The sequence below is a fragment of the Phaseolus vulgaris genome, chromosome 9 (genome assembly GCF_000499845.2).
Source record: "Phaseolus vulgaris cultivar G19833 chromosome 9, P. vulgaris v2.0, whole genome shotgun sequence".
Taxonomy (NCBI): Eukaryota; Viridiplantae; Streptophyta; class Magnoliopsida; order Fabales; family Fabaceae; genus Phaseolus; species Phaseolus vulgaris.
The window spans coordinates 8,084,657-8,110,657 of record NC_023751.2 but is presented as its reverse complement, the minus strand read 5'-3'; the positions used below and the strand labels follow the sequence as shown (position 1 = coordinate 8,110,657).

The window sequence follows — 26,001 nt, the reverse complement described above, 5'->3', positions numbered from 1 at the left end:
CAACACACATGGGTTAGTTGGCCCCATCACGAACCAAAAAACAATTCACATGATACAACCATCTCGCACACGCACTTTTCTTTTATCTTCATTCTTTTCTACCTACAAAGCTTGAATTAAATTGAAGTTACTGTGATTATTCATCATTGTAAACTTAATACCTTGCGTGCACTCCTCAACCCTCACGCACGCACGCACGTATGAATCAATATCAGTCCACACACAGCCACAACGCAGCACAATTATTTTCTTCTTCTCATAATTTTTTTGCCTTTTTTGGCTTTCTATTATTAATTTAATAGTTAATTATTTGAGGCACTTCAATCAAGGGCATATATGTCAATGCATGCTCTATATAATTCAACTCCCGTGCTACCTTGTGGGTTGGAGTTTCCACATCCACTTTCCACTTTGGCTGTACCCATTCACGCTTGTTCCTCTCTTCTTTGTCCTTCCTCACCCACTCTTTCACCCTTTTCACTCTTCTTCTTCTCTCTCTCTCTCTTTCTCTCTAATTTCTCACTTTCTTCATTCAACTCTACTTTCCATCTCTTCTTGCTTCTCTCTGTTCTAAGTAAGTTTTTTCATTTTATGCATACCCTGCGCTTTTCTTTCCCTTTCCTACAATAATAGTTAGCTTAGCAATTCTTCTGGAATTGTATATGGTTTTTTGTTTCCCAGGTCAAAGGATAATTGTTGGGCTATTTTTCTTTTTTAAGTTTGGTGTTTGGGAATTTTAAGGTTTTTTGTTCTTGATTTAAAAGGAAAAAGTTTAGTTCAATAATGGAAACTTACTCGTGGATTGAACTGAGTCCCACTTGCGTAGGATTCAGGATTCCTTGGAAGTTTTAGTCTTTTTGGTGGTTTGTTTTGATTGTATTGAAAAGAGAAATCAGTGGACGGTTTTTGATGTGAAAATTATGTTGTTGCAGGTTGGTGAGTGAGGTTGGGTAAAGGAGAAGGGGAGACTTTATCTTTGTGTGGGTAAGGACACAACAGCATGCGGTGGTGGCTTAGTCTTTCTGTTGACGTGTTTCGCAAAGGGATTTCGTTGAATCTGTACTGTAAAGTGATTCTGTAATTTGTGCGGCGTGATCTAAACTATCCCCATATTTCTCCTTAAGCAGTTTCCATGGGATCCAATTTCTTTGTTGTTCTTCCTTGCTACTTCCGTCAGATCAGCTGAAGGGTAGCATTAGCAAATTTTTCCAAAGACAAATTAGCCTAAAATACCATTTTCCTTCCTTTTTCTAGGAGTATTTAGTTGTTGGAGTTTGTTTAGTAATTTGGGCATAGTTTATTTGTTTAACAAAATTCAAAACCTGTTGCACTTGGTGGAGTTGATCGGATTACTTGTTCTCTGCAAAAGTGTGGTTCTTGCATTTTGAATTGAAGAGGGTTGGAAAGTAGTTATGGTGTGCCAAGCGGCGAGTCAAACGAGATTTCGGGCATTGAAACATGAAAATGGAATTGCCGGGAGCTCCACCATTATAGTTAGAGTTATAGCATGCTTTCAACCTCTCAGAGAATGCCAGGTATGTGATCCACCTCTGTATAATTGCCAACATTTTCGTTATATTGTGCACATGATCTGCCGAGGAACATATTAATAACTGTTAATTTATGTGTTTGGCTATTGTCCAGGCTGAATATTTCCGTCATTTGCTTAAACCTGTGACGTAATTTGCCTTGCTCCGTTTCGGTGGGTTAAGCTGGTTCTTTTAGTTATTTTCCTTGTTCGTGAAACAAAGTATCTTTTGTAACAAATAGCTCTTGAGTTGAAATCGTTTTTTCTTCAGGTATATTTTACGTTGTTGTTGTTATTAGTCATTCATTCAATCATTAAAAAAATGTCTTGTATTGTAGCCGTTCAATTGTATTGATTTTTATGGTATATTGTAAATGTTAGGTGATTGTTCTGATAAAATGGGAGAAGATTGTGGAACCTGGATACCAAATCTACAATTAGGATGGCAATCACCAAATTTGAATCCCCTTGATGTAGGGAAGCTAGGTGGTATGTCTGCAGCCATGAACCCGGGCGTAAATATGGTTTCTACATATCAGACAATGCCAGCTTTTGCGTCATCTGCACTATTACCCCAGTTGCAGTTAGGACATTCCAGTGAACCGGGTGGTTGGTTTTATTGTTTGCCTCGCTTTCGACAAGAATTTACCCCTGCTCCCAACTTCACCGGTGAGGGAAAAACCCCTGTTGACCATGAGAAAGGTTTTGGGGACAAAATTGCTTCATTTGGTGAATCTAGCTCACCACGGAAACAATTTCTTGTCATTGACCAGACGGCTGGTCAAACAACTGTTGTTTATAGTTCCAGGTTTGGGAGTCCCTGTGAGTGCCTTGCTTCTTGGCATTCAAAACTACATGGTGGTAACAATTGGAAGGGGGATGAACCTTCTTTTAGAGGAGATTTGAATTTGAATCATATGACTGAGCCAACTTTGGCTGACAAGGTTCATGAGAATCATGAAACTAGCATTGAAAGCGAGATGCATGAAGACACAGAAGAAATTAATGCCCTGCTTTACTCGGACAGTGATGACTATTCTACCCAGGATGATGATGATGATGATGAAGTTACAAGCACTGGGCACTCTCCTAGTACAATGACCACTCATGATAACTGCAAAACCTCTAGGGATGAAACTGTGGATAAAGTTGCGAACTCCGTTGGGAAAACCAAGAAGAGGAAGCTATCGGATGGTTATTATGATGACATACAACTCATTGATACCGCCAGTTCTCAGAATATGAACAAATCTTCAGCCACAGGTGATGACTCAGAATCAAGATGTTCTAGTAACAGCAATTGTGGATCCCTGTCTGGCAACAAGAAGATGAAAAAGGAGAAGATTCAAGATGTTCTGAGCATTCTGCAGTGCATAATTCCTGGAGGGAAAGACAAGGGACCGGTCATGCTCCTGGATGATGCAATACGCAGCTTGAAATCATTGAAACAGAAGGCTCAGGCACTCGGACTTGATGCCTTGTAAGTTGGAGAATTCTTTCCCAGACATGTCATTTGCCTATCACTAAGTAGTACTTTATAGTGTTACTTCTGTTGCTTTGCCTGGTTAATACTTCATGGAGTCCGCTAAATGAACAAGGTCGTGGTTGTTAAGGAGTTTGTGCTGGGAGCAACGTATTAAGTTTGAAATACTGAGTATATTCTGAATTATTGGCGCTCGTAGATAAAGTGGTAATTGGTACTAGTGAGTTTAATCTATGTTAGGCATTGTTCAAGGAAAGAGGGAAGTGTTCAGTGTATGAAGCGCAATAAAATAAAGGGACTTTGAATCATTATTAGTCTGTGTCTTAGTCTAAGAGAAAAGTAGCACTCACACCAGAGCATGGTAAGTGAAGCATTTTGAATCATTGAATGAGAAGGGTGGTTGGTCGTTCCAAATAAGGGTCCATAAAACGAGTGCATGCTGATATGGGGCCCAAAACCTGCTTCCTCTTTTTGTATCCTTGTCATGTTTACTCCTTTGTAGGTTGTAAACAAATGAAGAAAATTTTCACTGGCTGTGAGAGATGGAGGAAACTTGGTGCCACTGGATGGTTACAGCAGTGTAGGAAACAGATATTTGCTTTGAGTTGTGTTTACTACATTTATGGGGTTGCATTGTGTGTATCGTAATTGGTGTATGACTATGGACTACTTAAAGAGGATTGGATGATGTATCTCTTTGGTTGCATGTTATTTATTATGGATGGTGTTACTGTTGTCTTTTTGCTTGTATTTACGTCGCATGCACGCATTTATGGTATGAAAAAGTGCTGTCGGCCTTGTCAACCAAATAAGGAAGTGGTAAAGAGTTTCTCTTTAAAAATATGCAGAAAACACATTCAAAATCCATATTTTTTTTTACATCGTTGTTAGGAAAAGCTTTATAATATTGCAATTGCCTCTGCTCGTGTAATTATTATTCTTATTTGGATGATTCGTATGGTGATGAGAATTGATGCCCTGCACCATGGTGATAAAGGGGTAGGGAGGGACCACTGGTTGAATTATTAGGGAGTGCATTCATGTGTGCGTGAGAGAGAGAGAGAGGGTTGTGATGAATGAATAGTCATGAGTCATGCATGGGTAAGTATCAAACAAAACAAAGAATCTTGTACAGTGTTTTTCAACCTGCTTCATCTTCTACACCATCAAATGTCCACCATTGCTTTCAGCAACATTTGGTCAAGATTTAAAACAAAACGTCTGATTAAAATTAAAATATATTTCTTCTTAAATTAAAATAACTAAAAAAAGCATGAGAAATTTTTTACAAGGTAATTTTAATTTACAGAAAAAATGATTTTATTTTTCATTCATATTTTCCTGTTTAAAAGTTGTTGACGAGAAACTCGTTGAAATGGAATCTACATGTTTTTCCTTTCCTTTCCTTTTTAATACATTTTTTTGGGATGCCCTCCCTTTAGTCAACATTTAATTTATAACTTCACACATGTGCTCTAGAAATTCCCATTTGTTTTATTATTATATGCAAGGGTCTGTATCTACACAATTAAAAAAAAAGAGGCTCTGTCCCTCCATCATTCTTGTCATTGACATCTACTAGAGTTTAACATATTGGTTCCAATTTCACTATACATGGTTTTTGAGTTTGAAAGGATTAATTGATTTTTAGTGGTATCTGTTAACAATCCTTTATCATATTACAATTAGAAACAATAATATTTTTTTATTGATTTTCTCTTTGTAATAGTATATTTGAAGAAAAAGGATAGAACAATTATGTTGTGATAATTGAAGTAAGCTTATGTTTAAAAAATGAATTAGAGTAGGAAAAGGGTTTGGTGGATAAGGAGGCATATATTCCTGTAAGGGAGAGTCTGATAAGAAAGCGTGGGTATAGAAAATGCATGGGGTTTCATTTGCGGACAGAACAACAAATTACTTTTTGTTAAAGAAAGAGTTGTTGGTCTGAATACTTTAAACCATCACATTTGAAGAGTAGAAGGCGTGCTTCACATTATATGTAAAGTCTCCATTAGATGGTTTGGTGGGAAGGGAATCGAATAAAACTCAAAAAAGATAATGAAAGTGAATGTTCAAGAGACAATTCTCAAGTGGTCATCACTTATCACACATTTCTATTCTCATATTCTCTCTCTCTCTCTTCCTTTGCATTCATTTTTTGTGAAATTCAATTTCAGCTTCAAACAAGCTTATTCTCCTCCACTAATTTATCATCACAAATGAGGTTTTTCTCTTGCTATCATGATCAGGGACTTTTATGCTCAACTTACTTTACACAAGATTGTAAAATGGTGCCATGCATGCATTGCGATTCACTAAGCTGCACATTCTTTTAGTTTGGTGTAATGTTTATAAAAGGAAAAACAGTTATACAGAGATTAAGTTATACTGCATCCAAGCACCATTATTATATTTGTTGGGTCCTTAGAAGAAAACATTATAAAAAAATTGCATCAATGAATTATGAGAATTACATATAAGTGATCAAGAAACCATGTAATTACTCCATGTTCATACAGTTTGTTATTTTGACATCAATGACTATATAGTATTATATAGTAACATCACCTTATATTTTGTTTGATAGGTAAGATTTTTTTCCAAATTTGTTTGTTTCGTAAATTTGCACTACAAGAAAATCATGAAATAGAAACTAATTTTTAGAGATCAAAATAATTAGTTGCAACAGTAACTAAATTAGAGACAATTTTAGAAACTAAAAAAAAAATTAATTTTTAAATTAGTTTATATTATTGTTAAATAGTTTCTAAATTGGTATCTAATTAGCAACCAAGGTTTTAACTACTTGATTGCTAAAACCTTGGTTGTTAATTAGATATCAATTTAGAAACTATTTAACAATAATAAAAACCAATTTAGAAACTAAAATTTTGTTTAGTTTCTAAAATGGTCTCTAATTTAGTTACTATTGCAACTAATTATTTTGGTCTCTAAAAATTGATTTCTATTTCATGATTTTCTTCTAGTGTTTCACGTTGTTTTTTTTGGAATGATAAATATTGTAAACCATTACAAATTTGATTTTGATGGAGAACATTATTTACCAAAGTAAAATAGAATCAACACATTATTGTGATCTGAATGTCTTGGTTTTGAAATGATGTGAACGATGCAAGTATTTTTTAGTGGCATTTATGTTTGTCCGATGAAATCATTTTTATGGGTGTCATGATGAAATCGTCCATTTTCAAAATTGAGTCTGAATAAAAAAATGTAAAGTTTTTTTTTCTTAATTTTATAAAAAAAGTAAAAGTTGTATAAAGTAATTAGAAAAATATTGGGTAATGTAAAAGTTGTATTGAACTTTTATACTATTTCACATTAAAAAAAATGTCTAGAAACCACGTAAAGAATAAGACAAATACTTTATTTTGAAGAATAAGATAAATATTTTATTTTGAAGAAAAATATATTATATTTAATATTGCTTTTTTTTAAAATTCAATATATTTCAGATAATATATGTTATGTTCTAAATACATTTATATAGTATTACATAGTAATATGAGGATACTAAAATAGATCTAAGTTAAAACCTAATAATTTTGATTGAAAATAAGGATGAAAATGTGGGTGAGTCATGCAAATCTTCCGTTAGCTCCTAAAAAAATACAAACACATGTTTGATATTTATTAAATTAATTTACTAATCCGTTAATCCGTTTAAGTTTGTTCCACATAGTCTATTATCTATACGGATTAATTTTGCTGATAAAAAAAAAAATCTATACGGATTAATGCTAGAATTGAAGGGCTGACTTTTGTAACATCCATTATATTTCAATAATGTTATTGAAATGAAATAACAATAATAATACTCTTAAAATACTGATAATTTAACTTAAACTATAATATTATAATATTTTTTTATGTTTTCTTATTAATAAAAAATTTAACTTTAATACATTTGTTCTTGTCGGTTGACTCGAAGTGTCTTCGTGCACCTACGTCACTCCTTCGTCCAGAATCTTTGCGTTTGTACGTGTCGTTCCTGTGTGAATGCCTGAAAACACAAGACAAAGGGCGTCCTAGAGGTCATTTGCACTCCGACGCTCAAGTCAGTACTAGGGCTAGGAAACACCAAATTGTATAACTATCACTGTGTGTTAAGTAGCACAAGGGAATAACATACCTTGCCAAATTTGTTACCTTACTATTTATAAACTGAAACTAGGGTTTCCACTTTACCCGAAATGGACATTTCTGATGGGGCGAGCCTAGCACGGTTGTTATCCTACTTTCAGGAAAACCTAGCGCATGTGGTCCCTAACTGGAGTGCAACCTCTAACGGGACCACCTGGGTGCCTCCTCGTGCACCTGATCTTTGGGGTCACCCGCCTCTAGGAATGCCCTAGTTGTTCACGTGTCATGCATGCAACTCACCCCTGGAACGTGACCCTCGCAAGTCATATCTTTCTAGTGGCTCTACACTTTGTGTTACGCCTGAACACGTCATCCACTCTACACGCATGGGCCCTCGTGATCTAGGCTTCTCCCTTACTAGTAACTAGCGTGTGATCTGGGATCCACCTCTCGTGGCCCAACTCTACTGTTTGGGTTCCGAATGTCCGATCTCTCCACACTGTCTAGTTGCACGTTGGTACATCCTGATGACCGATGTTTGACCACTCTTTGGCTCATTGACGAACGTGCTTTGCGAGATACTAACTCACGCCACTCGTGAGACCCGCTTACGTGGCACCAACATTATCATTGATAAACAATGCCCAAGGAATGGTCGGTACAATATTTATTTAATATAAATATTTGTTTAACAAATTTAAATTTTATTGTAAATATGAAATTTATAAGATGGAATAAATATGTGAAATATTAAAATAAAACTATTGTTCCAACGTTTATAAAATGTTGTTTGTTTTTTAGTATCTTGCTTATGGAGGCTTGTCGGCTTATACACCAATCAGAGGTGGGAAAGATCAAATCGAGTTTGCATTACCATGCTTAATCACGAAGCCTTTTTAATTTTAGGTGATCTTTTACTCACAAATTTAATTTACATATAATATTTCTATCGAGATGCATGTTATTCTCACCCTGGCATTTCTTCAAGGGCATTTCTATTAATACAGATTACTATTAAAAACCCCTCAATTTTAGAAACATGTATCTATTTTATGAAAGTGATCTTAATGTTCTATAAACACAGTATAAATCATTGGGATACATTTTAAGTCAATCATCGCATCTATCTACTTTGAAGTTTGAAATTTTGTCACGATTTTATCTTTTTAATAGGTTAATGAAAAAATGGACATTTAAACTACTATTAATCTCGACTTCTGAGTGATATAAGACTATATTAAACATATTGAAACAATCGGTGAATGATTCTACCGATACTATCTCTTATATTTAGGATTAGAACATTGGATTAGTATATATATATATATAAAATAATGAAAAAAAAAATGCATCTTGACTGCATATAGGGTAAAAACAGTGTTTTGTTCAGCAGAAAGTTATTATTAATTAATTATTTTAATTTGTTTTAAACATATTTTAATTAAAACAATTATTGGTTAAATACTAAGTTTAAAAATTCAATATCGAGACAAAGCTTGTTTGTATGGAGAGGGGAGGTTAAAACTCACACCAAAAAGATCAAAATGGAACGAGCTTCTCACATTTTCCGATCCGATGAAAATGGAGTAAGCTTAGGTAGGGTGATAAAATGGGGGAGTTTTTTCCTGCACCCGTATAATTTTTTTATTTTTTTTTGCGCCCCTACATTCATGTAAATTTACAAAATTAATCTGAGACTTTCAAAAATCCAAAGTCAGCGCAGACCATTTCTTCTCTGCATTTTCATGGATAGTGTTGAGAGCAAACAGGGACGGTGAATTTCCTTCCGTTTATTCTTGATTTTGGTGTATTTTTAGTGGACTTGTGTGGTTTTCGACGACAATTTCGTGGTAACTAGATTTTTTGGAAGCATGGTACGTTGGAAAAGAAGGTTAGTCTTTTTTTTTATTATTCTAGAATTGGTAATGTATGTTATTTGTAGAAATGACAGTCTGTGACCTGTTCTTGGAAAGGACAGACCTGTTCCTGAAAATGACAGTCTCTAATCATTTTAAAATATACGACACACATTTTCTGAATCATGGATTTATTATTTAAAAAGTTAAAAAAAATGTGTTATAGAAAGGATATTTGGCAGTTTCTTTCTGCACCCCTACATTTTTCTTCATGCACTTCCACAAGGTTAAGCAAAGACAAAAGTGTCCCTATATAAATTGTACATTTATTTTTTTTGTATTCCAGATTATGAAATCTGGTAAATTTTCGGATGGGCGCTTCCACTAAATTTTTGGATTGACACATCCGGTAATCTCCCATATTGATGCTTCAGGTAATACATGAATGATAGTGTTAATCCAAAATAAAAAATGCAAAACATCCAAAAACCATTCCGGATCCGTCAATCCGTAATTCAAAATATGCATTATGAATTCAGAAATCCATAATTGAAAAAAATCATTCCAGATCCACCAATCCGTAATAGAAATTAAGCTTCCAAATTCAGCAATCCATAAATCAATAATTTATGCAAACTTTGCTTCCAGAACACCCCCTCATCCAGAATGCAACATGATTCACTTCTGGATTGATGAATCCGTAGCACACTCTCAGATCCTGAAATTGTGGGGGTCAGTTTCGGAATTTACAAAATTGTGGAGGAGTAGGAAGAAAAATGTAGGGATGCAGGAAGAAACTGCCAGGATATTTTAGAATGATTTTTTTGTTTTTAATTTTCTATTTTAAAATACTTTTTGCTTACGGAACACCCAATATTCTGAAATCATCCAAAAATGTTAAGGATAATTTAGATATTTTGAAAAATATAGTGGTCTAAGAAGAAAAATGTAGGGTGTAGGAAGAAACACCCCAACAGGGGTCAGTTGGCCCGTTGCTGGGCCGCCAAAAGTGGATCGGGCCGGACTGACACTTATAGGTTATATGGACTAAATTAATAACTTGTCTGTTTATAGAAGATTGTTTCTTCATGCACCTCCATCATTTCTTTAGTCACCTCCATGAATTTTGAAATTCCCAAAATTATTAAAAAGATAAAAATAGAAGCAATATTTTATATTACAGATTACGTAATTCATAAGTCAAAAATTATCATTTCCAGATTATGTAATTCGAAACCTATTTAACCAATAACAATATCGAATTACATAATCCACAATTTATTTAAGAAAATAAACATTTCGGATTATGTAATCTGGAAGTCTCTAAAAGGTTTATTTTCTTAAATAAGTTTTGGATTATGTAATCCGGTATTGTTAGTGGTTAAATATGTTATAGATTACGTAATCTAAAAGTGATAATTTTGATTTCTGGATTATATAATCTAGTAGGTTTATTTTCTTAAATAAGTTATGGATTACGTAATTCAGTATTGTGCGTTGTTAAATATGTTATGAATTAAGTAATCTGTTACCACTTCTGGATTATGTAATTTGTAGTGTAAAATATTGCTTATATTTTTATCTTTTTATCTAAGGATAATTTTGGAAATTTCAAAGTTTAGGAAGGTGGATGAAGAAGTGATAGAGGTGCAGGAAGAAGCAATTGTTATAGAATGGTATCACTTTTAAATCTTTTTTCTAACAAATTCTTTTGCTTTTTTTTTTCGGACCTATTTATCTGATTATAGTGATGGTTATATTTTTTTACAATAAAATATAAAAACAATAATAAAATTAAATTAAATTAAATTTTAATATTACAATTAAAAAGGTTTAATGGATAACAAAATAAAATAAATTTCAATGATATTTTAATCAATCAAATTATATAAAAAAATTAATGTAAATAAGTTTTTTTATGAAATTAGATATTAATAACCACTCATAAATTTTCATTAGAATATAGTAAAAATAATAATAAAAATGTGTGTAAAATTCAATTCTTAAAAATAAAATAGTAAGTGGATGGGTTATTTTTTTAATCTGTATACAGCAAAATAATTTGATTAAATCTAATATCGAAATAAATACATTCTATCAGAATTTATTTTAAAAATATGATATATATTATTCAAAAACACAATAAATAAAAGAAGACACACTGATGACTTGTTCCTCTCACCTACAATCCAATGAGTTGACAAACTCAAAAAATTATTTTTTCTTTATTTAAATAAAAATGAAATAATTAGTCACCCTTTCCAACCCACATTGCCACTCTTAAACTTAAGTAAAGAAAAAAGTGTCGATAAAGATTGTTAAAAAATCGATAGAATTAATAATATAAAAAAATACAAACATTTATATGTTTTACATTATATCTTTACATGTTGATAAAAAATAAGAATATAAATAACTTTTTAATTTAAAAACATTTATTTTTTATAAATTTTAAAAATGGTATAAAGATCGAAGAAAAAGTAATCATATAATTTTTACTGTAACATAATATATATATATATATATTATAATAAATTAAAAAATAAAAAAAATGTTTTTTATTGTAAAAATATGTATTTTTGTTAATAATCAAATAAAATTAAATAAAATAATAATTAAAATAACGTAATGAAATTAAAAAAAAATAAAAATCTGAAATAGTAATTACTATAATAGAAACGGCATAATATCAAGTGTCTTAAATTTTATGTTACTTTTATGGAGAAATTTTATAAAAATATACTCTTAAATTTATCAATGATTTCTGCAAGATGTCTTAATTTAGAATTAGGAGTTAAAGCTTGAAGTATATAATTAAATTATACCATATTGTATTAATTTATGAAACATTTTGTAGTTGATCCAATTTGTCCAAATATGTAAACCAAAATAAAACTGAAGTGACCATTGTGTTATGCCATACAGGTAACTTTAATTATAATAATTTAGAATATAATTTTTTTGTCAAATAAAAATATATATCTGAAAATAAAATTCTTAAAAAGGGAAAATGTGGTGAAATTTTTAATTTGTGAAGTATTTAAGTTAAAGTGTTTATAGAAGTGAAGGAGGTGGCAATCATCCATTGCCACCACCAAGGGCGCTTACATATAACGCAACATCTACTCCTTCACACCTTCATATACCCAAACAAATCTCATTCACATCCTATTATTCTATTTTATAATTAAACTAGTGGAAACACAGCATTTTTAGTTTGTGTATTTTAAAGAAAAAAAATATTAAATTATTTTTTAAAGGAAGACCAAATAAAATTAAAGATTGATATTTGGGATTTTTTTTTATTATTAAAAAAATAAATTATTATTAACAAATATTTTCATTAATTAAATTATAACAATAATCAAATGATATAAAAACATATCGTTCTTTTAATTTTAAAAATTTATAACTTTTATTTATTTATTCTCATAAGATTAAAAAAAATAGATTATTAAGTATTATGATTTATTTGAATTACAACGTGAAATAAATAAAAAGTAAAAAAAAATCATAATGAAAGTGGAAGAAAAAAAAACAGAAAGTTGTTTAATAAGCCACAGTAGAAAAAAGAGAAAAACTAAATAATTTATATATATTTACTTATGTAATTTTGTTTTGGAAAAACAGTTTTCAAAACAAAACTATAATATCATTCTTAAATTTCTTATAAAAAGGAATATTTTTATATATAGATATAATATATTTGTATTTATTAAAATAAATTATAAATCTGCACTCTTAATATAAATACGTGAATAATAATATCTTTTATTTGATTTTAAATATTAGTTTGTCGTTTATTTGAATTATTGACAGATCTAGTTACTATATAAAATCCAATTTCTTTAAATTTTTACTAAAAATCATGCAATTTAACTATTCATATTAATAAAATCAAAATTTAAATTTAAATTTATTAGTTTTACAAAAGAATAAATTACATTGATTAAATATTTATAAAATTTTACTTAAATCTCTACTATATACAAATAATAAAAATATAATATATTGCATAAGATTTAGTAACAGTAAACCAAATAAGAAGAAGAAATAAAAAAGGAGAAGATATGAAAAAAAATTGTTTTTTTTAAATTGATAACTGCTTTCTATGACAGTATATTAGTTTTAAAAAAAATTGTTATCAAAATTCATTGAAAAAAACACATTTTCTTTTTCGTTCAAAATTCATTATTTATATTTCTTTATATTAGTAACAACAAAATTTACAAATCTTAAATATAATTGTTTTAATATAATTATGTTTATTGTGTTATAAATTTAAATTTATTTAATATATATTTTACTTGTAATTAAATAAAAGAGATAAAAACTATATTGTATGATTTTTTTAAAATTCTTTTACTATAGTGCATGACACTTGTAAACTTAAAATTAAATTTATTAATTATAAATTTACCATATTGCGAAAATTTAACTATTAAGTTTACTCTGTTTATCATAATACATCAATAAACAATTAAATAATTTATGTACCTTTTCATTTGTATTCATATTCATTTAATTAAATTTTAATATTAAATATAAATATATATATATATATATATAAATGATAAAAATATAAAATACGAATATATGCGAAATAAAATAATTATAAAATGATAAAATAAGAATAAAATAGGAAAAAACTGTATAAAATAAAACAGTTATAATAAAAACCTATAGATAATTAAAAACCTATAATTTTTATTTATTTATGCTGTCACTGTTACACTTTCTTTTTATTCAAGACTGGCTGTAAAAAAAAAGAAACCTGGAAGAGAAGAGAAAAGAAGTGTTTGGAACGATTGATGACATTCACGGAGTGACCGAGTGAGGGAGTAATTGCTTACTATAACTTTCTCTCACGGCAGCCAAACACCGCCATGGACTCCGTTCCCTTTCGCGATGGCAACATACACGCGATTCTTGACTCACGATATCTTCACTCTCCACTGGTATTCTTCTTCATTTTCCCTATTACTCTAATTCAAAGCGTCTTCACACCACGCGATTGAGATTCTTGCAAATTCCGATTCTCAATCTGGAGCATGACGATTTTCGATGAAAGCCGTGCTCTGATTTCCGTTCAAGATTTTTGCCGTATCTTATGATTTCTTATGATTCTTGACCACGTGCATGTTCCTCTTGTTTTCTTTAGGATGTTAATCACACTTTGCAGACTCATTCCTCTCTCGTTCGGAGGCTTTCTCAAGAAAGAGAGTTAGAGGTTGGTAACGCATCTTAGTTTACTCCGGCATCGTAGTACTTTCTGTCATATGTGAACATGCAATTGGAATAGCGTGTGAATATTCTTTCAAAATGTGATTCGATCATATACATCTGTGTCTTTTTATTGGCAAGTTAAGAAATGCGAAATTAGGTGTTCTTATCTTCATCTTGATTTCTTGTTTTATCGTCACTTGCGGGTTTAGTGATTCTATCACTTTATATTTGTATATTTTGAATGCACAGAAATGCACTTATATTCATACTTATCATGTCTTTGACCAAGGTTGTATGATATATTTAATGTTTTATTTAAAAACGGTTTGCAATGTAAAACTTTATATGATGGTACATCTATTGAATAGCATTATCCATACAGTTGTTTGCTTATTTTTGTTTGTTGACTTCGCTGGTATATTTTTGCTCCTGATCTGAATAGGGCCACCTTGGATGTGTCAATGCGGTGGCTTGGAATTCGAATGGTTCATTGTTGATATCCGGATCCGATGATACTCGGGTAAGCCACTTATTTTGAATGCATTTGTATTCTAGTCTCATCTACTATATTGTAGCCATAAGATTTAACAAAATGGGAACTAAAATTATTTTCTTTGTCCATGATCCTATTACTTCCCTTTTGCACTCTACATCTACTGAAGACTTTGACATTTCTTCCGTGCTTGCATCTAGTTCTCTCAGTTGTTTGTGATTTATTTTCAAACAAAATAGACAATTATAAAAAAAAGCATCAAATTACTTAGAAAAATTCTTTGATTGTTTTGTCTGATATAATTTAGCTTTATAATTTACAATTATTGAGTCATGAGTAGTTTGATAAGTTTAGTCATAAGTGCAAATCAAGACAAATAATTGTTTATCTGAAATTTTGCAGATCAATATTTGGAGCTATTCTGGACGAAAACTTCTACATTCAATTGAGACAGGACATACTGCAAATATATTTTGTACCAAGTTTATACCAGAAACTTCTGATGAGCTTGTAGCCTCTGGAGCTGGAGATGCTGAAGTAGTATTGTGATTCTCCAATATTTATAATAAGTAATGCGGTTTTAATTTTCTTATTTCATTTATTTTTCATTTTGTCAGGTCCGGTTATTTAACTTGTCTCGCTTAAGTGGAAGTGGATCTAGCGACAATTCAATCATTGCTCCATCTGCACTTTATCAGTGCCATGCTCGAAGAGTCAAGAAATTGGCTGTAAGTTATGTGGTCCAATAATTTACCAATTTAGCATAGTTTGAATAGCATTACATCAATGAGGTTAAAGGAAATAAAACAAAATCTATGTAGGAATGCTTAATTTAATCTGTATCCTGTTGGTTTTCATGTCTTTCTTATTCTTTTTTTCAGGTTGAAGAAGGCAATCCTAATATAGTATGGAGTGCTAGTGAAGATGGGACCCTTAGACAACATGATTTTCGGGAAGGTACCTCTTGTCCTCCAGCTGGGTCTTCACACCAAGAGTGTCGAAATATTCTTGTAAGTGGTTTAACTCAGTTGGATTCATACTTAATTGTTTTGATGCAATTGAACCTTGTCTGGTATGAACATCTGAGTTGAATTGTAAATTTAAAATTTACATCTCTTCCATACATATATGTGATTTGGGAAAACTGATTATCCTCCATTTCTGTAATATTTGATTTTACCAAATTACCAATTGGTTTGCTGAGAATAATTCATCTGCTATTAGAGCATCTGAAGCAACATGTAGCATTTATGTTTGTCTCATCAATAAGCTGATTCTTTTTCATTAAAATGAAAACATCCCATTATAGTCTTTTCACCAGCAGGTAGGTTTGAGCAGGATATTCTTATTTGTAATAATGTTGGATGTAATCACGTGATTAAATTTTCCACGTTATCCGCCTTTTTTTAATAAGAAAATGTTTTTTTATATTTATTTATTATACATTTTACATTAATGGAAAATTGCACTTGGATGGAGGGGAGGGATCAAATTTTTAATTTGATTTTTCATGTAGATTGCTAACTATAAGTGCACATGGGAAACCTATATGACTAAGGCATTTTTCAAGGGAATTGTTAATTCTATGCTTGAGATCTTGGTTGCATCTTTGATCTCATGATGCTATCATTATTTCCTTTTCTTAAACATTTGGAAATTAAATGGCTCTAGTAATAGTCAGTATGTGTTAACAATCTTCCTAGGGTGTAGTTTTTGTAGTTTTGTACTGTAAGTTAGCTGATTAACTATGATCACTGTTTTCTACAGTTGGAATCCTTGTATTTTTTTTAATTAACTGATTTTCATGTTTAATGTCAGCTTGACTTACGAAGTGGATCTAAAAGATCACTTGCCGATCCTCCTAAACAAGTCCTTTCTTTAAAGTCTTTTGATATTAGTTCAACTAGGCCATATTTGGTCCTTGTTGGTGGGAGGTAAATATTTCTGTTGATTAATTATGTTAATTAATTCATCCTTGTATTTCAAAACTGATGTTAGACTTTCTATATCTTGTAGTGATGCCTTTGCACGCTTATATGATAGAAGGATGTTGCCACCTCTTAGCTCCTGTCGAAAAATAATGTCTCCTCCTCCTTGCGTTAATTATTTTTGTCCAATGCATCTTTCTGATCGTGTGAGTCACTGGCTTGACTTATATGTGATTATCAATTCCTGAAGTGTTTATATTGTTCTTATAGAGAGGAAAGACATATATTCATGTGATAGAATCCTCTAGTGTGTGTAAGCACAAATGATGAACATATATATGTATATCATACAAAGCATTAAATAAGGATGGCCCAAGCCCATATACGAAATATATGTATAATATGTCTAACACCCCCTTGAAGATGGAACATATAAATCATATGCATTGAACTTGTTACATATATGGTCAATCCTAGAGCCCCTCAATGGTTTGGTGATATGTGCCAATTGGTCAGTGGAATTAACAAAGTGGTAATGTATCTTTATAGAGCGAAGTAACAATTTATCTTGATATGTTTGGTCATCTCATGAAATACTAGATTTGAGGCAATATGAAAAGCAACTTGGTTATCACAAATGAGAGTCACCCACACTGACCTCAAAGGAGATGTCACGTGAATAAAGGTCAATATTAGAGACTTGTGTGGAAGCTTATTTACTTAGCCCACACTAGACTTGGCATAACTTATGTTGTGAGTGTAGTCACTCAGTTCATGCATGATCTAATGAACATAATCCTTCAATATTTGAAGACAGGTCTAAGAAGGGGATTGTTGTTCAAGAGGAATGAAAAATAAATATGGAGGTGTACACTGCTGCAGATTATGTAGGGTCAATTACATATTGGAGGTCCACCTTGGGATATTGCATGTTCTTGGGTGGAAACTTGGTGACTTAGAGAAGTCAAAAAACAAAATGTAGTTGCAAGGTCTAGTGTGTCTAGTGTGAAGGTTGAATTCTTAGGCGGAAACTTGGTGATTTGGAGAAGGAGAAAAAAACAAAAAGTAGTTGCAAGGTTTGAGTTATGACACATGGTGTGAGTTGTAAAGGTTGAAAATTATTTTGAATGATCTTAAAGTGAAATGTGAAAAACCTATGACTCTATTGTGATAATAAATCAGCTATTAGCATTGCTCGCAACCCATTTGAGCATGATAAGACCAAGCATAGAGACAGACTGACACTTCATTCAAGAAAAACTGGATGGCATTGTCATTGCTTGTTACATCTCATATGGGCTTTAGTTTTACCATGGGTCTTCCCACATAATGATTTCATGATCTTGCATGTAAGTTGGGAATGATAGATAGCTATTCACCTACTTGAGAGGGAGTGTCGAGTTAGTAGAAAATATTTTGTTTAGTTACAAGAAGATAAGATGCTAGAGACCTTTGTATTTGTGTGTGTGTGTGTGTATATATATATATATATATATATATATATATATATATATATATATATATATATATATATATATAAAGCTCATGCACTGTTTTAAAATTCAATCAAGATTTTTTTCATCGCATATACCTAACCCTTTTGAAGTGTATCCATGAGTTTGCATAAACTTTTGAGTTTGAGAACCTTACATGTTTCATGATTGTTGTAGGAAATGCAATATCACCACAAAATTGGGAATTCTATTTCATTCTAGAGGGCTAACTGGGATTGATACTGTGTTGAATGCCACCTACTTAACCTTTGTGTATTCTCATCATAAATCTAAACAAAAGTATTTTTACACATGGGTTGGGCATATTTATGTCTCAGGAGATGGTGGTATTCAGGGAAATATTAGTGTCTCATGAAGGAAATGACAGTGGTGACAGTTTTTTCTTTGGATATTGGTTATATTATTAATTTTAAACAGGTGTTTTTTGAAAATGAACTTAAGATACATAGGAGTATGCATGTATTAAAAAACTGCTCAGGTTGCAAATATCATTAGTATTTCCTATCTCTATTCTGCAAAATGCCTAATGCCCTACATGTTAATTTTTCATTCTCCATCCCTAATGCCCTACATGTTCTAGGTTTTATCAAATTTGCTTTCACATTTCCACCTTGGTATATGGTGTGTTATGGACATGTAAGTAGTTATAACACTTCAAGCCAAATGTTTTTGCTCTCAAATTGTATCTTTTTTACAGGGACATCCAAGCTTACACTTAACTCATGTTACATTCAGTCCTGATGGACATGAGGTTCTCCTCAGCTATAGTGGAGAGCATGCTTACCTGATGAATGTAAATCATGGTAAAGTGTATCGCTTTGAACCTTGATTCTTCACTCCTTGTTTATTTGTTTTTCAGTAGTAGTATAACATAATATGTTTTTATTTGTTTTTTCAACTTGAGATATGGATAAATTATAGAAGTTCTTTAACTTCCTGATAGTTTACTTTATGAATGGGTGGAAAGGGATACATTTTTCTTGCAGTGTCATTTTATTTGGTTACGCTATGCTTGTTTTAGTTGTAACCTTTAAGTCACATTATCAGATACATAAGTCTAATGTGTTGTTATATGAACTTTTGTTAAAAAATATTGAAACTCTAAATAAATAATGGAATGAAGCTTTAACAGTGAATATCCTTTATTTTATTTTTTTATTTTTTCTTGTGTTTTTAAGAGGCTAATTGATACTGTGTTTCACTTTGATGTCTTCCATGATGTGAGCTACTTGTGGATCCTGCATATTTTGGACTCTTTGTTTAGGTTTTTCAACTGGAACTCACAATGCATCTTTTGAAGACCTAAACAGAAGTTCCAATTTATTAAATAATCCTTTTGAAGGCAGTACTTATTTCATTTGCCGACAGGTTTTCGTTGATGTGTCAGTTATTTTCTAAGTTTTTATTATGGTGTGGATTTGGATGCTCTCAACTATCTATAACTGTGTTACTGAAGTAACTCCCATTCTGTTATGTTATGGTTTCTATGTTTATGCAGATTTTAAAGGGGAGACAGTACTTAATTTTTTTTCATTATGCAGCTGGAGTGAATGAGATGCAATATGCTTCAGGAGACGTATCAAAGATGATGACTTACTCTCCAACAATTAATGGGACAGAGTTGCAGTCTTGTGTGTCTAATGTCTCCCCTAATGGATTTACTATTAAAAAGAACATTGCTGCAAAGGTATGCAGTTTTTATTTTGTTGGGGGATGGTGAATGCCTACGTATATTTTTCCAGCAGATAAGGGCTGTAACTAAGAGATGTCACTTTAGTTTTGCATAATATTTTTCTTGACTAATTGGGTTTTACAGCTTGACAAGTGCACGAAACTGATAAAATATGCTAAGAAATCATTGGACAATGGGACGCCCTATTATGGAATTGAGGCATGTAATGACGTTTTGGATGGCTATAGCCATATCATTGGGTCTGCACTGAAACATGAATGCTTGTGCACTCGTGCTGCGCTATTGATCAAGGTTATTATTATTATTATTATTGTTGTTGTTATTTTCGGTCTTGGCATTTTGTTTTCCTCCTTTCAGTTTAGTTTTTTTATCATTTTTGCTGGACTGACATGTTTTGAATTTTCCACTATTGATCCAGAGGGAGTGGAAAAATGATGCGCATATGGCTATAAGAGACTGCTATGCTGCTAGAAAAATTGATAATTCCTCCTACAAAGCACTGTATTACATGTCAGAAGCACTGTCACAGGTAATTTTATTGTATGAACTTCAAATTTGAAAATGTTCACTTTGAAATAATGCATTATACTGGTTTTTGAGACTCGTTAAGCCTCTTATTTAAAATATGATGTCAGAGTGTATAGTTTTTTGTTTGTTAGCAGAAACAAAAGCTTCATAAAAGCGAAAAATGGAAATGTACTTATACAAGATTGAAATTGATAGTGAAAGGATTTTTTGAGCACGTGTATTCTGTTTTTATCTTCATGGAAAAAATTGTTTTTTGGTTGCATAGGGTTGCTGTAGTAGTGAAAATGGGAGAGATAATTTAGGCAGAAATACTTGTTATTGATATCAATTATTATTAATGTCTTTGGGTATTGGGGTGGGACTAGCAAAGGGATATAAAACTTAAAATCTTAAAATCTGTAACATTCCCCTGCCAACTAGGATGGCAGGTGAGAAACAAGATAGTTCAACTACTGAAAATTTGCTGTAGATAAGAAAATTGCAACTAAAGCATGAAGAGACAAGATCATAGAAATCTTGGGGTGGTAAACTGGAAGGCTTGGATACCAAAAAATCTATTTGTCCATTTTGATCCATTAACAATCTGATCCATTTAAGAAAAGATTCAATCCATTACATCCATTAACATTTTTTTTCATGGATGTATATCTAAAAGTACAAATTTTCAAAAATTTAAAATAAATTTTGAAACATTTTTGAAAAACTTTTTAATAAATAAATTGAGACAAATTCATTTTTTTTAAACTTTTAAGAAAAGTACATATAAGAAAGATTTAGTTGTGAAAAAATTGATTGGATTAATTTTAATCTGTTTCGTATTGATAGGAGGATTCATTGAATTTTGATAACTAATAGGTGGATCGTTATCCATTTATAAAATTAGATGGATGGATTTGATCCAATGTATGAAAGGGATGAATTTACTTGTGGATAGAATTGTTTTACCAACCCTATTGAAACCCAGAAGGAAACAGAGAAACCAAAGAGTATTTTGAAATTGAGACCAGTTTATCTGTGATATCTTCAATTGATGTTATAGGTGTCAACCCCAACTTGATAAAATTTTAAAGAATATCTGTACAGGATTTCAAAAAGTTTGTGCCTTTGTTAAAAGAAAACTGAGATTGAAGGCATATTTGACATAACAGTTAAAGTATGTGTTTATGTTTTGCCTTTTTTTGCCTGGAGGGACTTGTGTATGGGTCTTTTTGACTTCATGCCATTTTTTTGTCATGTATACCCTTTTATAGTAGAACCTGCCTATTAAGTTTTAAAATCCATTATACTAATGTTATTTCGTTGTAGTTGGGTAGACATGAAGATGCTTTGGATTTTGCTGTTGCTTCCCATTCACTGGCCCCACACAAATCTGAAGTTGCAGAAAGAGTGGAGAATGTGAAAAAGGATATTGCTTTAGGTATTGCCTAAAAGAAGTTTGTGACCCATTGTGGTTCTGAAACAAGCTTTATATTTTGCTTTTGTCAACCAAAGATAGAGAGTACTTAACAGTTACTTTATTTTCATAACTGCTAAAGAAAAAATCTATTTTCAAATATTTCTCTTTATGATCCGAATTATGTACTATATTTTTAATATTTTATGTTGGACCTAACTGGTTTAACAGCCGAAGCTGAAAAAAATAGCAAGGCCAATGATGGTGCATCTAGGTCTGACATTCGAGGTGGAAGAATACTATCATTAAGTGACATACTCTATGGTCCCGAGGCTAATGGTGATGTTCCACAAGATGGTCCAAGATCAGACAGGGATGATTCTGATTACGATGAGGAGTTGGAGTTGGACTTTGAAACATCAATATCTGGTGACGAGGCACATGATCTCGATTCAAATATTCTTCATGGAAGTTTAAATGTTAGAATTCACCGGAGAGGTGACTCTAGAGACAATGCAGGTGCTAGTGGCCCATGTGAATCACCTTGTTATCTGGTACATATTACTATCTTCAAATTTAATAATTGTTGGTGATTTCTCATCACTATGATCCATAAAATATTTCTCTCTTTAAATTTTATTTCCTGGGCTTTTGTAATTGCTTCATTTGATTTTATTTTTCTTTCTCTCTATTGGTTCTAATGCACAATCCTAGAATGTAATGGTTAGTGTTATGTGGAAATGGTGCAACAACATTCAAATTGCAACCTAATGAACTGATATTAAATTACTTATACATTTTGGATAAAAAAAATTCTATTGTTAATATTGCAGCCTGAACCAGCTGTTGATATGAAACGTAGATTTATTGGCCACTGCAATATTGGGACGGACATAAAACAGGCCAGTTTTCTTGGTCTAAGAGGTCTGTTATTTCTTTCATATGTGATTTTCTAAATTAGAATTGGTTCTGCATAGCGAGTCCTAATATACCAACCAAATATAAAATATTTTTTTTCTTCCGTTTCCTTTTGGTTGCTATTCCTTCTATAAAATAGACACTTAGGGGTGTTTATTTATAGATGAAGATAATAAGAGAATCAATAACAAAATAACATAAATTATGGGCTAAGTCCCTTAAACAATTGCTTTATATTGTTTGCACAGGAGAAATGTATATATACTAAAACCAGTTGGCTTTAATAGTTTTAATATCAATTGCTGAAATGGGAAGAAAAAAAAAATCTATGTATGTGGATGCAGTGGAGGCTGTCGAAAAACCGTAAAGAATCCATAAATATCCTAACTAATGGTTTTTCAGATGTTAAATCATAAGCCACAATGGAAAATATAATAGACTACCTTCAGCCCTCTTGACCCCTTATTTATATAAAATAGACTAATTCTCTCCCTATCTTATTCTTTATTCCTCTCTGTACACCTTCCTCACTTTATTTTGTTGTTGAGGCACGAGCCTAACATAAGCGGTTAGTTTTGAGTTAAAAGTTGGTCTGGCACAGTCGGAAATTTGTTCAAGATCATCTCAAATGTTTATTTGTAGGAGAGTATGTTGCCAGTGGAAGTGATGATGGCAGATGGTTTATTTGGGAAAAGCGTACTGGTAGACTCATAAAAATTCTAAATGGTGATGGATCTGGTAAACACTGTTTTCCTTATGATTTTCAGGTTTTATTTAGTCTTCTTTTCTTTGGTTGTCTGTAGCTGTTGTTTTCTTCCTGATGCTACAGTTGTAAATTGTATACAATGCCATCCATTTGATTTTGTTGTCGCAACCAGTGGGATTGATAGCACAATAAAGGTGAGAATGGTGACTATATGATGCTAGTATTTCTTGAATGGAATAAAAACTTCAATCTCTGAAGCTTTCTGAACATTATTCTAGATATGGACTCCAAGTGCTCCTGTTCCATCTTCTGTAGCTGGTGGTTCAGCCGGACCAGAAACTGGTGATGTGTTGGCTGCTATGGAAAGCAATCAACAAAAGTTATCTCGTAGCCGTAATTCTATACTGTAAGAATTTTAGACATAATTTTTTATTAATTGATGGCGGCAATGCATAGTAATGAACATGACTTGTATTTTAGTCGGTCATTCTTCTCTTAATATTGGGATGCTTTTTTGAAATACATGTCCAATTTTCTATATTACTCACCACCTTTAGAGATCACTTATTTGATAAGATCTTGATTTAAACCAAGTATTATGAAGTAGGCAGGCTGCACTTCTCATCTTTGACAGTTTGATAAGATTCATTATTAGTTTTTTATTTGTGTTACACTGATATGCTTAATTATATTGGCCTATCCCTAGTGTCTTCAGAAAGAATCAACTATTCGGAGATCTTTTGGGTTAAGTAGTGATTTTGTTCTCTGCAGGCCCTTTGAACCGTTTGGTATGCACGATTTTCCTGAGGGTTCGTTACGCTTGCGTCCATTTGAATGTGCTCAAAGCTAAAGGTTTGCTAACTTTCATTAATATGTTTGGTGCCGTCTCAACTATGTTCTCAGCATAGACAACATCAGTCGAATTGTATTTCATATGCTTTTGTCTTGCAAGTTAAATCACTGAACCTTAGTAGCATTGTACGGTACTCTATTTGGTTGACTGATAAGTGTTGACATGCATGCAGATCTGTGACCGGTGGGTACGAGCTTTGACATCCTTAAAGAAGGGTAATTTGGGAAGTTGAAAATAAATCCTGGATGTTATCCCGGACCTTTGATTTTGGTCAGATGGTATACTGTGTTTATTTCCTTCACTGTTGATGGTTCAAAACAAAAAACAAAAAAAAAGGAAAAAGTTGTAAAAATCAACTAATTGTAATGGTAGCTGCTTGGTACATTCTGTACAGTCTCTGATTTTAAATATTGCATTTTATTATATTTCATCTCTGTATAGTAAATTATCGGGAGAAATTTTCTTACTCTTTTTTAGTCTATCCTTTTCTTTTAATTTACTCAGATGCCTATATTCCTATTTATTTTTTATAAATATTTAGTTATGCTAATTATTCTATTCCTATTCTGTCTTATTTTATAACAATATCCGTAGTTATTTTTGAGAAAAACGTTTCTAAAATGATTATTTTAGTTTTAAATTATTTTAATCTTAATTTAAATTGATATTTTATATTTTTAATTAAATTAAGTGTTTGATTGTTTTCTTCAATAAATACATATATTTTAATATTTATAATTAATTTAATTATTTAATTTCTATTTACAAATGTGTATATATTTTAATATTTGTAATTATTTTATTCTTATAAATAATATTTTATTTTTTTAAAGCTTTCATATTTAGGTATCATGCAACATTTAGGTATCATGCAACTTGACATTTCATCTAAGCTGACACCTCAAGTAACAATAATAATCATTTGTCATCACATGAAAAAAATATTAAAAAATAGAAAATATAAAAAATATGGAGAGATTAGACCAAAATCTATATGTTAACATTAGTCATGGCAATAAATGCAGCATAAACCTAGATAGAATCATATTTAAGTCAGATATTAGTAAGCTCCGTCTTTTGAGTTTCTTCCAATATAATTCCATAAAACTCAATAATCATAGCAGTCTGAACTTCAAGAAACGCAATATAACTCCATAAAATTCAACAATCATAACAGTCTGAACTTTAAGAAACACGGAGAAAGCACCAATAAACTTTCTCATACTCTCATGGAAAATACTTTCACAAGTAGTAAAATCAAGATACCCTTATCAGCCCCATCAGTGTTAGTTTTAATCCAATCCAGTGAAAGAAACTCTCATCTAGTAGGAAGAGGACGAAAGTATTAATCCTAAAAAATTTAATCACGTTGAAACTTTAGGCGAATTTCTTACTAAATAAGTTGAATATTTAATTATCGAAATAGCCCTAGAAACCTCAATCTTATCCTGAAATCTAGCATAATTCCTCATACACCATATCATTCAAATAGACAAACTTATCACAACAAGCCTAATCAATTTAACCAAAGGACTACCATCAGTTTGAATAAAAAAAAAGATCGTTCTTATTAGATAAATGAGAAGTAAAAAAATTTTGTCGAACCCAACTATAAATATGCAAAACATTAGAACATTCAAAAAATAAATGTTAAATAGATTCCTCATGCTTTTTACAAAGCGTACAGATAGAACATATATATAAACCTTTATTTTGAATATGTTGATATGTAGGAAGTCGTCCATAAATTTTTTTCCAAAGTACTAGAGTTTTGG

The 26,001-nt window shown here is 31.4% G+C and overlaps 2 protein-coding genes across 2 annotated transcripts; both read left to right on the top strand.

The window, feature by feature from the left end:
* The first annotated feature begins 369 nt into the window (after nucleotides 1-369).
* Nucleotides 370-3,749, top strand: LOC137823160 (transcription factor bHLH143-like). The gene is made up of 4 exons (XM_068628309.1): nucleotides 370-574; nucleotides 933-1,535; nucleotides 1,645-1,799; nucleotides 1,910-3,749. Exon 4 carries the CDS (start codon nucleotides 1,927-1,929, stop codon nucleotides 3,010-3,012), a length of 1,086 nt encoding a protein of 361 aa, XP_068484410.1. The 5' UTR covers nucleotides 370-574; nucleotides 933-1,535; nucleotides 1,645-1,799; nucleotides 1,910-1,926; the 3' UTR covers nucleotides 3,013-3,749.
* A 9,970-nt stretch (nucleotides 3,750-13,719) lies between these two features.
* Nucleotides 13,720-24,656, top strand: LOC137820633 (protein ALTERED SEED GERMINATION 2). Its single transcript, XM_068624806.1, has 20 exons — nucleotides 13,720-13,932; nucleotides 14,136-14,204; nucleotides 14,643-14,720; nucleotides 15,096-15,230; nucleotides 15,311-15,421; nucleotides 15,575-15,703; nucleotides 16,512-16,627; nucleotides 16,710-16,827; nucleotides 18,833-18,938; nucleotides 19,677-19,822; nucleotides 19,952-20,119; nucleotides 20,247-20,357; nucleotides 21,662-21,773; nucleotides 21,981-22,303; nucleotides 22,583-22,673; nucleotides 23,310-23,405; nucleotides 23,497-23,567; nucleotides 23,652-23,779; nucleotides 24,145-24,225; nucleotides 24,399-24,656. Exons 1-19 carry the CDS (start codon nucleotides 13,861-13,863, stop codon nucleotides 24,221-24,223), a joined length of 2,259 nt encoding a protein of 752 aa, XP_068480907.1. The 5' UTR covers nucleotides 13,720-13,860; the 3' UTR covers nucleotides 24,224-24,225; nucleotides 24,399-24,656.
* Nucleotides 24,657-26,001: the final 1,345 nt, after the last annotated feature.